The sequence below is a fragment of the Electrophorus electricus genome, chromosome 11 (genome assembly GCF_041902795.1).
Source record: "Electrophorus electricus isolate QZ-2024a chromosome 11, ASM4190279v1, whole genome shotgun sequence".
NCBI lineage: Eukaryota > Metazoa > Chordata > Actinopteri > Gymnotiformes > Gymnotidae > Electrophorus > Electrophorus electricus.
Genome location: NC_137507.1, coordinates 3628962 through 3642097, shown reverse-complemented (window position 1 = coordinate 3642097; position 13136 = coordinate 3628962). Strand labels below are relative to the sequence as shown.

The window sequence follows — 13136 nt, the reverse complement described above, 5'->3', positions numbered from 1 at the left end:
AGTTATTGGCTACTCTACTCACCTCTGGTGGTTGGTATCTTACCACAGGACAGCAGCTGGTTCCATAGCTTTGCGGTACAGATCACTAGAGCTCCATACACCACCTACTGGTGTCAGGTACAATTGCATGTGTATTCAAAGCTAATAATAAATAAATAAATAATACACATGTTGAGCTGACATTCAAACCCGTGCTTCTACACAACTGAAAAAAAAGAAGAAGAAAAAAAAAACTTTTATTTTACACAGTACAAGTGCAACAGGACTGCCAGCCATCAAGTCAGTGTGGCTCACTAAGGCAAGTTGTGCCACGCATATGTAACCACACTACGATGACGGTAGGCCGAGCAAGAAAAATATCTGAAAATACACGGTCGAAAGAAAAATAGTTGACAACCCAACCCAACCCCCCCCCCCCAAAAAAAAAACTCAGCATGGGTTCACTGTGCGGAATGTACTGTTTTACTTAGAGTATCGCTGAGCTCTGTGACTTCGGAGAAACAAAAGCACCACCCCACGTTAGCCATCTGCCCGGCGTCGGCAGAAAAACTCAAACACATGACTCACTCCGAATTACAGCTTACAAGGCAACATGCAGTCATGAACACAGTAAATAACTCGTTTAACTCGGGCGAATAATGAGAAGAAAAAAAAACTTGTCCACATAATTTTTGATGAACAGACTTTCACTGTAGTCAGCAGGCTGACACGACACACTAACTTGACGATCAGGAGGATGCTGGGAACCAAAGTTAAATAATGTGTAATGACTTCAAAGGATCAAGACATCTCGGTATAAACGTGTCCTTCTGCTGCATAAGCACGATGTGTGAGAAATATGAGGTCTATGCTCTAACTCCTAGAATGTGTGCCAAGAGAAACACAAGGTGGCGAAGTGGTAAACCATAAGTTCTCCGCTCCGATGTGGACCTGTGGGTCACCAGGCCGGCGTCAAGCCACCCTCTGAGCCAATGGCATAAGCACGTACAGGTGGTGAACACAGGCTAGCGGACCATCTGCCATCCATCTGTTCTTATCTTTAGATCACTTGAGGACAGTGTTGGGGAATAATTAGCACTCGGTCAGTTCGGTAACTGATTTAATCATTTGGTATTCTAGTAATACCAGTCATTACCTGAACAGGTTCCTGAAATCTCCATTCTCCATTCTTGTTTTGGTGAAAACAAAACCGGGATCTCCTGCCATGTAGATAGCACTTGTGATGCCACTAAACCTGAAGACATGATGTTTAAAATGGAGCTAAAAATAATTGCATTGCAATTTATTTATTTATTTGTTCTGTTCACAGAAGTTCAAATAGTGCCGTCTGCTTCCAAGTAACTACCGTCAAAGAAATGAGTGCAAGAACAACATAAAATGCTGGATCCAGAAAAGAAACTCACAAATTTACAAGGGCAGGAGTTCAAAATATTATTCAGAATAACTCCCTGGGTTACACAAGGAGGTCCATGGTTTACAGATGGCAACCGGCTTCAACAGAGATTAGTGGAGAAGTCCTTGGGATAGGTTTACTCCTTTAGACCCATATGCTAGGTCAAGCAAAGAGCCTAATCCAACTGCAGCCTGTTTAGAAGTTGCTTGCCAATATTAGGATGACAACCCACCTTCTTTCAAGATTGATATGCTATTTCACCACTGCCGTAACCAAGATCAGAGGTAATCCAGGACAGGAGTTTTACTGTTTATTAGAAATGTTGCATTAGGCATGGAACAGTTTACCATTAAGCACGTAACAATTTAGCATCAGGCATGTCCTGTCATCAGGGAAAGGCTTTGGCTGGTGCAGTGGTTCTCTGTGCCTGTGCGTTAACGACTCTGCGCTCATATTCATGCTTGCCTTATCTTGCTCCAACACACCTGGATCAGCCAGCGAAGGACGAGATGTGACTTGGAGTCAGAACCACTTAAGGTCACATATGTATTAAACATTCGGAACGTTATTCTTTTACTTTTTAATGACATGCTAGTACATTTGTCATAAAAAATATCCAAAAGTTACAGGTGAATATTTCAAATGCGGATTAATTAAATGTCACATTGTTACAGGGCAGGCTATTCTAATCTCCTTCATTATGATTTAAAAAATTATATGCTTAGAAGTGCCCGCATCATTCACCAGGCACCCTTAGATATAATTCAAGTCCAGCCCTACTCAAACACCAGCCAGTTCACATTTTTGCTCTATTCCTGTTTCCTGATGCACCCAAGCCAGCATACGGGCTGCAGACTGCCAGTTACATTAGGCAATCTACAGGGCCTGGAAGACCATGGAAATGTGGGCCTGGGAACTGTCCACCAGTGCAGGGGGAAGGAAGCCCTGCCATAAGAGGCACCTGTCTAGTACAGGACACGTGTGACTGTGGACAGGATCGCTCGCCACGATTCCTCCTCAACTCAGCATCCACGTCCACACACCTGGTTTGAGGTTTAAGGTGCACGTTTCATAGAGAGCCGTGAGAAGGGAGCAGCCAGTCCACAGCAGGTCTTACTGTGACTCTGCATCTACCTTGCTGAGCAAAATGCATTCAACAAATAGGAGATCAAAAATCTAATCAAATTTAAAAATAATAATAATAATAATAATAATAATAATAATAATAATAATAATAATAATTATTAATGGTCTGTAGAATCATTTGTGATATAAGGAGGTAGTGGTATGTTTTTTTCCTACAGATGAAGTTTTTTTTTTTTTTTTTTTTTTTTAAGTCCTAAATCTATGCAGGATGGTGCTTGCATGTGGTTCTGGGGTGCTCCTGCCCCATGTTACTGAAGCTGTCTCTCCCTCCTCCGGGGGATGGTGACAGGATCAGTGCTTCGGGCAGAATGGACATGACGATGGTCATTGCCATGGTTGGCGTGAGTGGGCCGAGACTCTGTGGCCACGCCCCGGTTGGTGAAGTGGGAGGGATGGTCGTGGCTTTGGTGGAAACGGTCACGGTGATGGTGGCCGCCGTGCTCAGCGTGGGCCGGCTGACCCTCTGTAGACCCCACCACGGTGGCGTTGAGGCTCTCTCCTGTCAATGTGCTGCTGGTGTTTTGCTGCTCTGCTAGAAGTGTGGAGTTAAAATCCATCTAAAAGGAAAAATAAAGATACTTGTGGGATGCAATATGTGAAAAATGTAACAAGATGCAACACAGCATCAATTGTAAGAGAGCTATGCTCACTGTGCAATTGCAGATGTCCTTGAGATATGTGGCTCTGATGGCAGCCTCCACATAGGGGTAGTGGAGGTAACTGTATGGCAAGACGATGTGAAAGGTAAGCAGGCCACACCTGCTCAGATAGAGGACAATAGAACAGAGGACTCAGTCCAGCCTGCAAAGCTGGATCACACAGTGACCAGCCTCAAGATGTAAAGCCTGTCTTTAGTAACGTAAGGAACACATGAACTGTTTGCAACTGACACTGTCACTGATCACTTATTAGTGTCTCTATCACTGACATTTCTGCTGCCTTTCGAGTAGGTGCATTATTCTGCACCAGTCTGCACACATAAGTACATGTATGTACATGCACATATATAATACTCCTTAGATTTACATATGGATATAGATTTTTTCCTTTATTTATTATTGTTATATTGCATGTCCTTATATTTACTATTTATTATTTTCTCTTACTTTTGATGCATCTTTTACTGCAGACAAGCATCAAATTTTATTGTTTCTACACAGACAATAAAGCTATTCTATTCCATTCTGTTCTATTCTATTCTATTCTATTCTATTCTATTCTATTCTATTCACTCACTCACTTCATGTTCAGTATTTACTACCGGTGGATGTCCAACCACAGGATGTCTTGATCTAGCACAGATGGATTTTAACCAATAGATTCATGCAAGATCTAGTGCTTGTCTGAAGGACAGAAGCAAAAATCATCAGAGCAAAAATTAATCATATACATTAATCATTAATTCATTAATGCATGCTCTTAAAATCCAGACACTTTGTGTCTCTTTGTGTGAAACACAGTTTTCTTCTTTGTTCTTTCTTAATCCAATACTTCAACAGCATCTGTAAATAAAGAAATAAATAACAAATCTCTTTCTCCCCGCGGTAAATTGGCACACCTATCGTAAACCAAGAAGTCGTCCTTGTCCCCTTGAAGGGCCTCCCATACGTCTGCCTGCAGTGGGCTCTGCTGGTAGACGGGGATGCCCTCGGCCGCACGCCTCTTCAGCTCCCAGTACATGGCCCGGGAGTGAGCCTCCTGCTCGTTCACGATGAGAAACGACACCCCCTTGTGGCCGGTCCGCGCCAGTTTATCACGCAGGTTCCCCAGCCTATGAGAAATACGGGAACCTATTCTAATCACCACCCCGACCCTTGGCCAGCATCCAGGCCCTTAAAGTATAATCCAATATAATGTTATGAATGACTCTTTTACCACTCGTAAGGATCCAGAGAATGCACTATATTACAGAACATTACAAAGCCATTTTAATTACATGTATTTACCATTTGCTTAAGTAAAGGTTCTTCAAATTGTGGTATTTATATTAGCTGAAAATGTCGTTATACAGTCTTACTTAGCAGCCTGCGTGAGGCAGAACTGTCAGCTGGCTTTTAGCAGAGCCACAACAACGACGTTTCCCAAAAGCTCCTTCATGGGGGCCCGACCGTCAATTTGCCAGTGTGGGGGCTGCTTACAGATCAGTGAGGCGTCGTTATCCCCCTCCACAAACAGAGACGAAGCCCAGAGCAGTCCCGGGAGGGCAGATAAGCACAGAGCCGTGAGGCCCTGCATCGTCACTGCTCGTCTCTGTGACTGAATTAAAACACACACACACACACACACACACACACACACACACACACACACACCAAAATATACTCAAAAGACACGGCTATTCTTACTGGAAAAACAAACAAACGCATGATGGAAGTCCAGCACTGGTGCTCCGTGAACGCACATACCTTTGCACTTTGCCTGTGTTTGGAGTGCAAACCAGTGGTGCGCTTCGACTGGGCACTTTTAAAAAGCTTGTCCGGTCCAAGACCTTCCCCCCTGAGCAAACACAGCCAGCCAATGTGGGAGGGCTTCCAGCGCTCGGTCTTGAGGATACACGCCACTACAGTGTTTTTCTCGTCCAAACCTCAAACACCGTTATCAATAAACCGTTACCTCCCGTACTTTTGCACTAGCGCGGGTAAGTACAAAAAGCGCCTTTGCTCACTAACCGTTTACTTAGTGGCGAGTACTGAGCCCACAGCCTTCACTGGCGCACACCGCTGGCCTTTTGTCACTGTTTGTTTGAGCTAAACATTTGCCAGTTACATCACAAGGAAGGCAAACACGCACACAAAAGGCCTCTCATGACAGGACTGTGATACTACTTCGTCGTTTGCCTCCGTAAAAACACGCTTATCGAAACTCACCTGTGCATATGCATTCGAACATTGCAGGTTCAAATCGAGTCAAAGACATTCTTTGAATTGTAACAGTAGACAATGATTTGCATTCAAATTTTTCTAAATATATTACTTAAATAAAGTCTACACTGGTTTTAAAGCTAATTTCGTATATTTTCATTTAATGTTCATGCGTGGCGCAGTTCTTACAAGACTTCTGTAGTTTAATTCGTAGAAATGTAAAATTTTAAATTAAGTAAATCAATCAACCTCGTTTGGTAATCATAAAATTGCCATTATAACAGTTATTTGACCATGAAATGTTAATTTTACCAAGATTCAATTGTATGAACTCAGGTGAATATGAACTGCACTCCAACAAATAGAACTTCAAATCTGAGCTTTGAAATTAAAGTGCATAAATAATAAATGTTAGCTTCAATTTGACTGTATTCCAAGGGGTAACTATAAACCATACTTTAGGTGGCCTAAAGTAAAAGGATAAATATTAAATAACACTGTCTTGCTAGTACCCATTTGCAAAATGTGCAGTTAATAATGGCCCAAAATATGTGAACCATAGACATGAGCACACACTGTTTACTCTCTGGTTTTGAGGTCTTTATCATCAGTCTTTTCTCATATAATGCATGACAAGTGAGGTTCAGGAGGGGTGACTAACTTGACCAGTCGACATTGTTCTACTTTGTGGTCCCAGCAAACTCCACTCTAGCCCCATCTACTTAACTGTGCTGTTTGGTTTGACATGAGCAATTAAAGATTCTTCAGTTAATATTTTTTTGTTCTCAAGTTCCTCAATTGATTATTTTGCTACAACCTAAACTTTACCCCCGAATTCTCCAGATTTTAGGTACATTTTATTTGCTTCATGTACCATCTAAGGTCATGTTTATGTATTCCTTTCTTTACAGCAGTCTTTGGCATCTAAATGTTCATCCTGAATAACTTGTATTTCTTAATAATATTGTTTAACATGGTAGTTTGGTATTGAGCAAGGTAAAGGTCATTTAAACTCACCAGTACATTCGTATTTATACCAAACAGTTAATTACGACATAACTCATTTATTATTAGTTTTCATTTTTATTCCATTGGCTTCACTTTTTTGTCCTCATGTTGATAGATGAGAGGAAAAAACAACTCCAAAACACATGACTAGACTCTTAACTTTCTTGCTTAAGAACTAATGATGGAACAACATCTGGCCAAAACAAAGGAGAGAGGGGGATCCGATACAAAGAGCAGTTATTCAAATATGGGTAAGTAAGAAACCCTGTGAAGTACAGAGATATTAATGCTCCATGACATCAACGGTCAGACAGCTGTGACGTGCTCGCACACGTACGTGTAGGGCCCCAAAAATTCCAAAGCTCAACAAAACCACTCTTCCTATTTCACACAACAGGAAGCCTTGTGCCCTCCTCATTTAGATGGGAATAACCACTGTTTTTTTTTTTCCTTTACTTTGCTGTTTTTTTTGTTTTGTTTTGTTTTGTAGAAGGCACCCCAAGCCACTCAGATATAAAATGCAGAAAGTGTAAACCTTCCAGTCTTTTAGAAGTACAACATATCGCATGAATTGATTTTAGTTGTGCAAATAGCAACTTGCTGCCCAGTACCCCCTTAAAACTAGACCAAAGTGCAGGATTCAAGTAAAGGTAGGAGCCCATCACTGCAACACATGCTCTCTCTCTATATATAGTTATATATATAATGCGCACAAGAAGCTTGATTAAAGTTGGTCTTCTACTGACTGAAGACTCCTTGGCAGCATCTGAAACGGTCAAAAATGATGCCGCCGCGTCAGACAGGATCTGCTTTGGAAGAGGGATCACCAGAAGGGCAAAATGAAAGCAATGCCAGCTCCCTGAAGTCATTTGGGTTTTTGAGCAGCACCTCTGCATTGCCAACAGTAGCTTATGAGTCATTTATGTCACCAGTTCGTGTTCTTACACTACCAAAGGTAAACAAAGGAGCAGCACGTTGGTCCCCTTCTTAATAAAGGTTAGTGAGGGGAGGCTCCCATTCTACATGACTGATGTTTAGGCAGTTCATGACAGGTTGAATATTGCCAGGAGGACAGGTAGCCTGTAAACTTCTGATTTAGTTAATGTTTCATTAAACAACCACTGTGAGACAAAATTCTAAACCATTGTTTGGCTTCTTTGTGATATCTATGACAGACAAAATCTACAAAATAAACATGCTTGATTAAACATAAAAATGCTGTCAATGCAAGGAGTTCTGCTATCCTGCTTCTTTCAGCTGATGGGGCAGTTTACACTGGCCTACTCTATGAAAAATAGAAAATACTCTCAGACAGACAGACAGACAGAGACACACACACACACACACACCCTTGTATGTATTGAACGCATGTGTAAAACTCTCCAAAGCAGCAAGTCTTATGTCATAATTCCAATGAGTCCCTCGTCACTGGTCCCATTGGCTTCTGGGCTGTCGCATTCAGTTATGATACCCAGCCCGAGTTCTGCCAGGTCCTCCTGCATACTCGTCGTCATCAACATTTTAGGCTCCAGGCGGTTACACAGAGTCCTGTACGAGGGGAGGGGGTAGCCTAGTTCCCGCAGGAATTCGTATCCTTTCACGCCGACGGCGCAGCGGATCTTGCGGGCGGCCAGAACCGTGTCGTGGGACCATACGGCCCGCCGCGAGCGCTTGGCCAGAGTCAGTGCCCGGATCTGGTCCTCGTACAGGAACATCTGCAGCCCCTTCTCCATCTTGCTCAGCTTGTGCAGTCGCTTCTTCATCTCCTCCACCTAGACCACAGAATAAAAGAAAGGAACAATGAGGGTCATTTCTTATGTTAAAGGTGCAATAACAATTCATAGCAAGGTGCCAGCTTTTATTGTTTCTCAAATTAGACTTTAAGACTTTAAATGCATGGACAAGTATTACTTATGAATAAAAATAATGCAATGCCCTCCAAGTACTGAATTTCAACCACGAAGTATGAATAATAAGCAAAGCGTTATCAGCAGGAGGATAAACAGGTTCTATTTTTACTTCACATTATGCCCCAAGTCTGGAGCACATTTCGGTTGTCGGTCTCCATGTGCTTGGGCAAAGCGCCCCTTCCGTTTGTCATGAGACGAAATGAAACACTGGCCTCCCTCTGTAGCCTGGCGGTGTGCTGCTGCTGCTGCTCCAGCTGGGCTCTGTAGTGCTGGCACAGACAGCATGGCCGCTCCTCCTCCAACCTCTGCAACCCTTCCTCCTCGAGGTCCACTCGCGGCTGCCGGCGTGCGTAACCATGGTCCCCGACTTTTAAGTCTTTCTCCGCCGAATTAAGAACACGAAAACACTCACTTTTGCCTAGTATTGTGGCATAAAACCAAATCAGTCTGTATAGAAATCTAATATCCTTAGCTTACCCAGAATAAAACAAGATGGGTTTAAAAAAAATCACTAATAATTGAAAACTAAAAAAACCAAACAATCTATCAAAATGCCTAGTCATAAAGGTATTAATATCATTGTGCCACATTAACAAGTTTACCTGGTTCATGTTTAATTGGGAGGACTACGTGGGGGGTGATGGGTGAAGGGGGGTCGGGCACGTTGAATAATGTGGGTACTGCATTGGGTTTTAGTTTCTTTCCCCCTGCTGGTGACCTGGCGATTTCCTCAAACTGACTCTCCTCAAAATGGTCCTGCAAACAGTGAACATAAATGGTCATCTTATGAGAGTGCGGTGTTCCGCTGATCCGGTGGGGATCCCGAAGGACGGACACGTTCGGTGTGCTTAACTGAAAGGAGAGACACCAAACTTCAAAAACTTGAAATAGCACAACTAGGTAACGCAGCGCTGTTGCTGCTACACTCGCCTGACACAGTCTGGAGCACGGAGTTGGCACAAAATCCCGTCGACAGTTTATAAGCCATTTTCTCATTCGCACGGGGTCTTTCGGAAATCGAAAAAGTTGTTTCCCGATGGTTGTGGAGTTAGAGCAGTTCGGAGCTGAACATCCACCCATGTTGTAAACACTTGCCAAACTAGCTTAGCGTTAGCGTTGAAGTGAATAATAATGCGGTGACACGTAACTAGCTCGCTATCAAAGTGCGGCCTGGAGGCCCAAGAGCCGGTTTTCGACTGAATACAAGAGCGAGTTTTTTGCGGTCGTCAATAAGCATCCATCTGATCTTGGTGGCTGGCCTAGCTATCTATCCAAATAACACACATTTTAGAAAGAAGTGCAACCCCGAGTTTGTTTGAGCCAAAATGGCGCCTAAGCTTTTCACGGGCGTCCTTCGTGAAGTGTTGGTTTTAGCTGGTTGTAATATCGCCTGAGTAAATATTTCACTAAACCCAAGTTTAAAACATTTAAAAGGCTTAGAAGTCCCAAACATGATAGATATATAATAAAAATAACTTTTGTCTCGCAAATGTAGTCACTTGTTTTTTCTTTCTTAATTCTATTTTTAATATAAAATTGTAGGCAATAACAAAAAGTCCAATCGATCATCACGGACCCAGACCTGAAAGAAGTTTGAAAAAGGAACAGATAAGACTCACGCGGTTGGAAACGCAGGTTGGGGGGGGATTTTTTTTGATATTAGTGAAGAAACTCTTGCCTCATATTTTTATGATGACATAGAATTAGTTCAAATGAAGAAAACAGCCTTAATCCTACCACAAGGGTTTAGGAAATGTATACAGCTAACTAGTTAGCGACAGCAGAAAGGTGTCACCTGACCCATTTGGAGTTTTCCTTAGCTGGCTGGCTAGCTGCTTTTGTGAAGTAAAGTACACACGTTATTTACTGAAGCTTGTCTTTAACACTGACTATCATTTACTGAAGCTTATCTTTAACGCATACTATCTTTCATGCTGCCACAAAAAATAAATAAAACGGTTATGCCGAGAAGAGTCCCCATGTTAAATTTAGCTTCATGTTAAAAGGCGTAGCTGGCTGTATTTACAAACAAGAAAGGGGTAAAATGACACCGACCGTGGTGCCAGTCATAGACGTGCAGACCAACAATTTTAAGGAGCTGTGGCCTGCTATGGTGCTCGCCTTTAAAACATCTTCATTCATTGCCTTGGACACGGTGAGGATTAACATTAGCCAGTAACCACAGAATGATTTGCGGTCCTGCACTTTCACTAAGCACTAATCGTGCTTCCTTTGGTCTTATAGGAACTGAGCGGTCTTGGTGCAAGGAAGGCTCTTCTTGCAGAGTGAGTGAATTTAACAAATGTTTGATCTGGTTATTACATTAGTTACTTATACACGTGATACATATTCAAACATAAGTGAATGCAGTTTTTTTGTTTTTACTATGCCACCCAAAGAGTAACGAGTAATTAAATACCGTTATCATTATTGCTCATTTAATACAAATACACTCTGGTTTTAAAATATATATATATATATATATATATATATATATATATATATATATATATATATATATATATATATATATAAATATATTGTAATGATCATTCTTAGCGTTGATCTAAGGCAAATAAAACAGTATTGTGTGCTTTTGTCTTTAAAGGTCAATTGAAGATCGTTATAAAGCTATATGCCATGCTGCTCGCACACGCTCAGTTCTTTCCCTCGGCATTGCTTGTTATAAGAAGCTTGATGATAAAGTAAGTGTTTTATGTTAGTTTCATATATATATATATATATATATATATATATATATATATATATAAAATAAATGGTTTTAAAGTTAATTTCTTAATCTTTGTAGGCTGACAGCACATACCTTGTTCAAGTTTACAATCTGACACTATTGTGTACAGAGGAGTACATCATTGAACCTAAGTCAGTACAGTTTCTTGTACAGCATGGTTTTGACTTCAACAAACAGTATGCTCAAGGTGTTCCCTATAACAAGGGAAATGATAAGGTAAGCATCTTATAAGGAAACAAAGTTATAATTTTTTGTGTTGTTTGCAATATTTGAGTATTGCAATGGCTCAAAAAGTGTGCTGCAACTATGATATCTGTTTTCTCCTGACACCGTCAGGGAGGAGATGCCCATGAGCCGAATGTGCGCACCTTGTTCGTTGAGCTCCTGAGGGCTAACAAGCCTCTGGTGGTTCACAATGGCCTGATTGACATGGTGTTCCTGTACCAGTGCTTCTACGCTCATCTGCCCGAGAGGCTGGGCACATTCGTAGCGGACCTGTCCGAGATGTTCCCTGGCGGCATTTACGACACCAAGTACGCCACGGAGTATGAACTTCGCTTCACTGCCTCCTATCTGGAGTATGCTTACAAGAAGTGGTATGTTGACAATAGAATGTTTAGCTACTGGTACCCAACAGCAGGTTAATGTCAGGTTTGTAGACTTCTGTAGTTGATCGGGTAGAGCATGGTGCTAGTAACGCCAGTGTCATTGGTTTGATTCTCAGGCAGCACAGTACCGTCATAGTGGTAAATGCATAAGCTGCTTTGCATAAGAGCATCTGCAAACTGCAATCAATGTAAATGTTTCAGCAGCATTCGGTACCTCATTTCTAATGTTCCTCTTTCAGCAAGCTGGACAATGCCAAATCCATGCAGACTGGTGGGGAAGGACCTTGTTTGTTCTTGGAGTTTTGCGATTACTCTGGGTGCCTGCAGGGCTACGTGGACTACAGGCCTTGCTCGGACAGCCAGAGCCACGACAGCAGCCTGAACATCTGCGTTCAGTTCTCGGTGAGTTCTGCTCAGCTTTTCTGCCATCACAGCTTTTGCAAAATAGTGATCTTTGTTACATGATAGAGATGGTGTTCAAGTTCTCCTTCTGCCATAAAATGCCGATTCATTTTAAGATCCTTTCAGTCATTTCAAAGCTTGGTCATTTTCTTGGTCATCTTGCATCCTGAAGTGTGTTCTGTGTTCAATTGCTTGGGTAGGCTTATGGGTGGTGTCCCAATGGATCTCAGTGCCCCATGTCACATGATACAGACCTCATAATTCAGCAGGATGAGAAAACCAAAGAGGACAAGAGAAAAAAGAGGAAGCGCAGAAAAAAGCAGAAAGTTACCTGGGGCGAGATGGGTGGTTCACCCCAAGACAAGAGGGCTCACCTAGAAGACAAGGAAGAGGATCTGGTTCCAGCCAAAGAGATGGTCACCTGTGAAACCTCAGCACCAGTGTCTGAGCATCAGCAAGTGGGTGGAAAGGAGACGGATGCCATCTGCACCGGTGAGCCAGGCAGGACGCACGACAAGAATGGAGGCGGAGGTTCTCCAGCACATGGTCCGACTGTCGGCCCAGGCATAAACACTCAACACGCCTCTGAGAAAGACCCGACTGCAGCCAGTGACGGCAAGGTGGAAGGAGGAACTCACAGAGCTGGATTCGACGCCTTCATGACTGGTTACATTTTCGCATTCGCCAGCATCCTGAATCAGAAACCGGAGGAGTCTGTTGCACATCCCGGGATCCCTGGCTGTCAGAACAAGCTCTACCTGAGTGGGAAATCTGTCCCACTTCAAGTGGTCAAGAGCACTTTTTCCAAGTCTTCTAAGGCTCACGCCCACAAGATGGAGCTAGTCTGGGGGAAAAAGCTTCTGTGACAATAATGCTGTCAAAGCAGGTGAAACGGCATATAGCAGCCTGTTTCAGTTTAAATGTTTTTAATTTGTGATAAAGTAGTAAATATGATTTATCATTTGACCCTTGCAGTGTCATTATAAAACTTTCAAGTTATATTTTAAAAAATGGTTTGGTTAACAATATATTGACACTAATCTTTCTGCAGGAAAC

The 13136-nt window shown here is 42.4% G+C and overlaps 3 protein-coding genes across 8 annotated transcripts; 1 reads left to right on the top strand and 2 right to left on the bottom strand.

Annotated features, from left to right (window-relative positions):
- Window positions 1-1418: 1418 nt before the first annotated feature.
- On the bottom strand, window positions 1419-5142 carry selenop2 (selenoprotein P2). The gene is made up of 5 exons (XM_027001267.3): window positions 4945-5142; window positions 4557-4795; window positions 4098-4310; window positions 3190-3298; window positions 1419-3096 (listed from the first exon to the last, which is right to left on the bottom strand). The coding sequence occupies exons 2-5, from the start codon at window positions 4772-4774 to the stop codon at window positions 2788-2790; spliced, it is 849 nt and encodes a 282-aa protein (XP_026857068.1). The 5' UTR covers window positions 4775-4795; window positions 4945-5142; the 3' UTR covers window positions 1419-2787.
- Window positions 5143-6450: 1308 nt separating this feature from the next.
- On the bottom strand, window positions 6451-9834 carry si:ch73-382f3.1 (uncharacterized). 2 transcript variants are annotated; one of them, XM_027001224.3, is made up of 4 exons: window positions 9249-9834; window positions 8921-9074; window positions 8531-8736; window positions 6451-8180 (listed from the first exon to the last, which is right to left on the bottom strand). In XM_027001224.3, the coding sequence occupies exons 1-4, from the start codon at window positions 9396-9398 to the stop codon at window positions 7806-7808; spliced, it is 885 nt and encodes a 294-aa protein (XP_026857025.2). In that variant the 5' UTR covers window positions 9399-9834; the 3' UTR covers window positions 6451-7805. The 2 variants fall into 2 exon arrangements, with proteins under 2 accessions (XP_026857025.2, XP_035383937.1); XM_035528044.2 differs by having other exon boundaries at window positions 8531-8694.
- Window positions 9046-13046, top strand: toe1 (target of EGR1, exonuclease). Of its 5 annotated transcripts, XM_081723007.1 has the most exons (9): window positions 9048-9218; window positions 9861-9953; window positions 10325-10473; window positions 10563-10603; window positions 10927-11023; window positions 11128-11286; window positions 11407-11666; window positions 11918-12080; window positions 12281-13046. In XM_081723007.1, exons 3-9 carry the CDS (start codon window positions 10363-10365, stop codon window positions 12944-12946), a joined length of 1497 nt encoding a protein of 498 aa, XP_081579133.1. In that variant the 5' UTR covers window positions 9048-9218; window positions 9861-9953; window positions 10325-10362; the 3' UTR covers window positions 12947-13046. The 5 variants fall into 5 exon arrangements, with proteins under 5 accessions (XP_035383935.2, XP_081579133.1, XP_035383936.2 ...); XM_035528042.2 differs by having other exon boundaries at window positions 9046-9218; window positions 9861-10473; window positions 11407-11603; XM_035528043.2 differs by having other exon boundaries at window positions 9861-10473; window positions 11518-11666.
- Window positions 13047-13136: the final 90 nt, after the last annotated feature.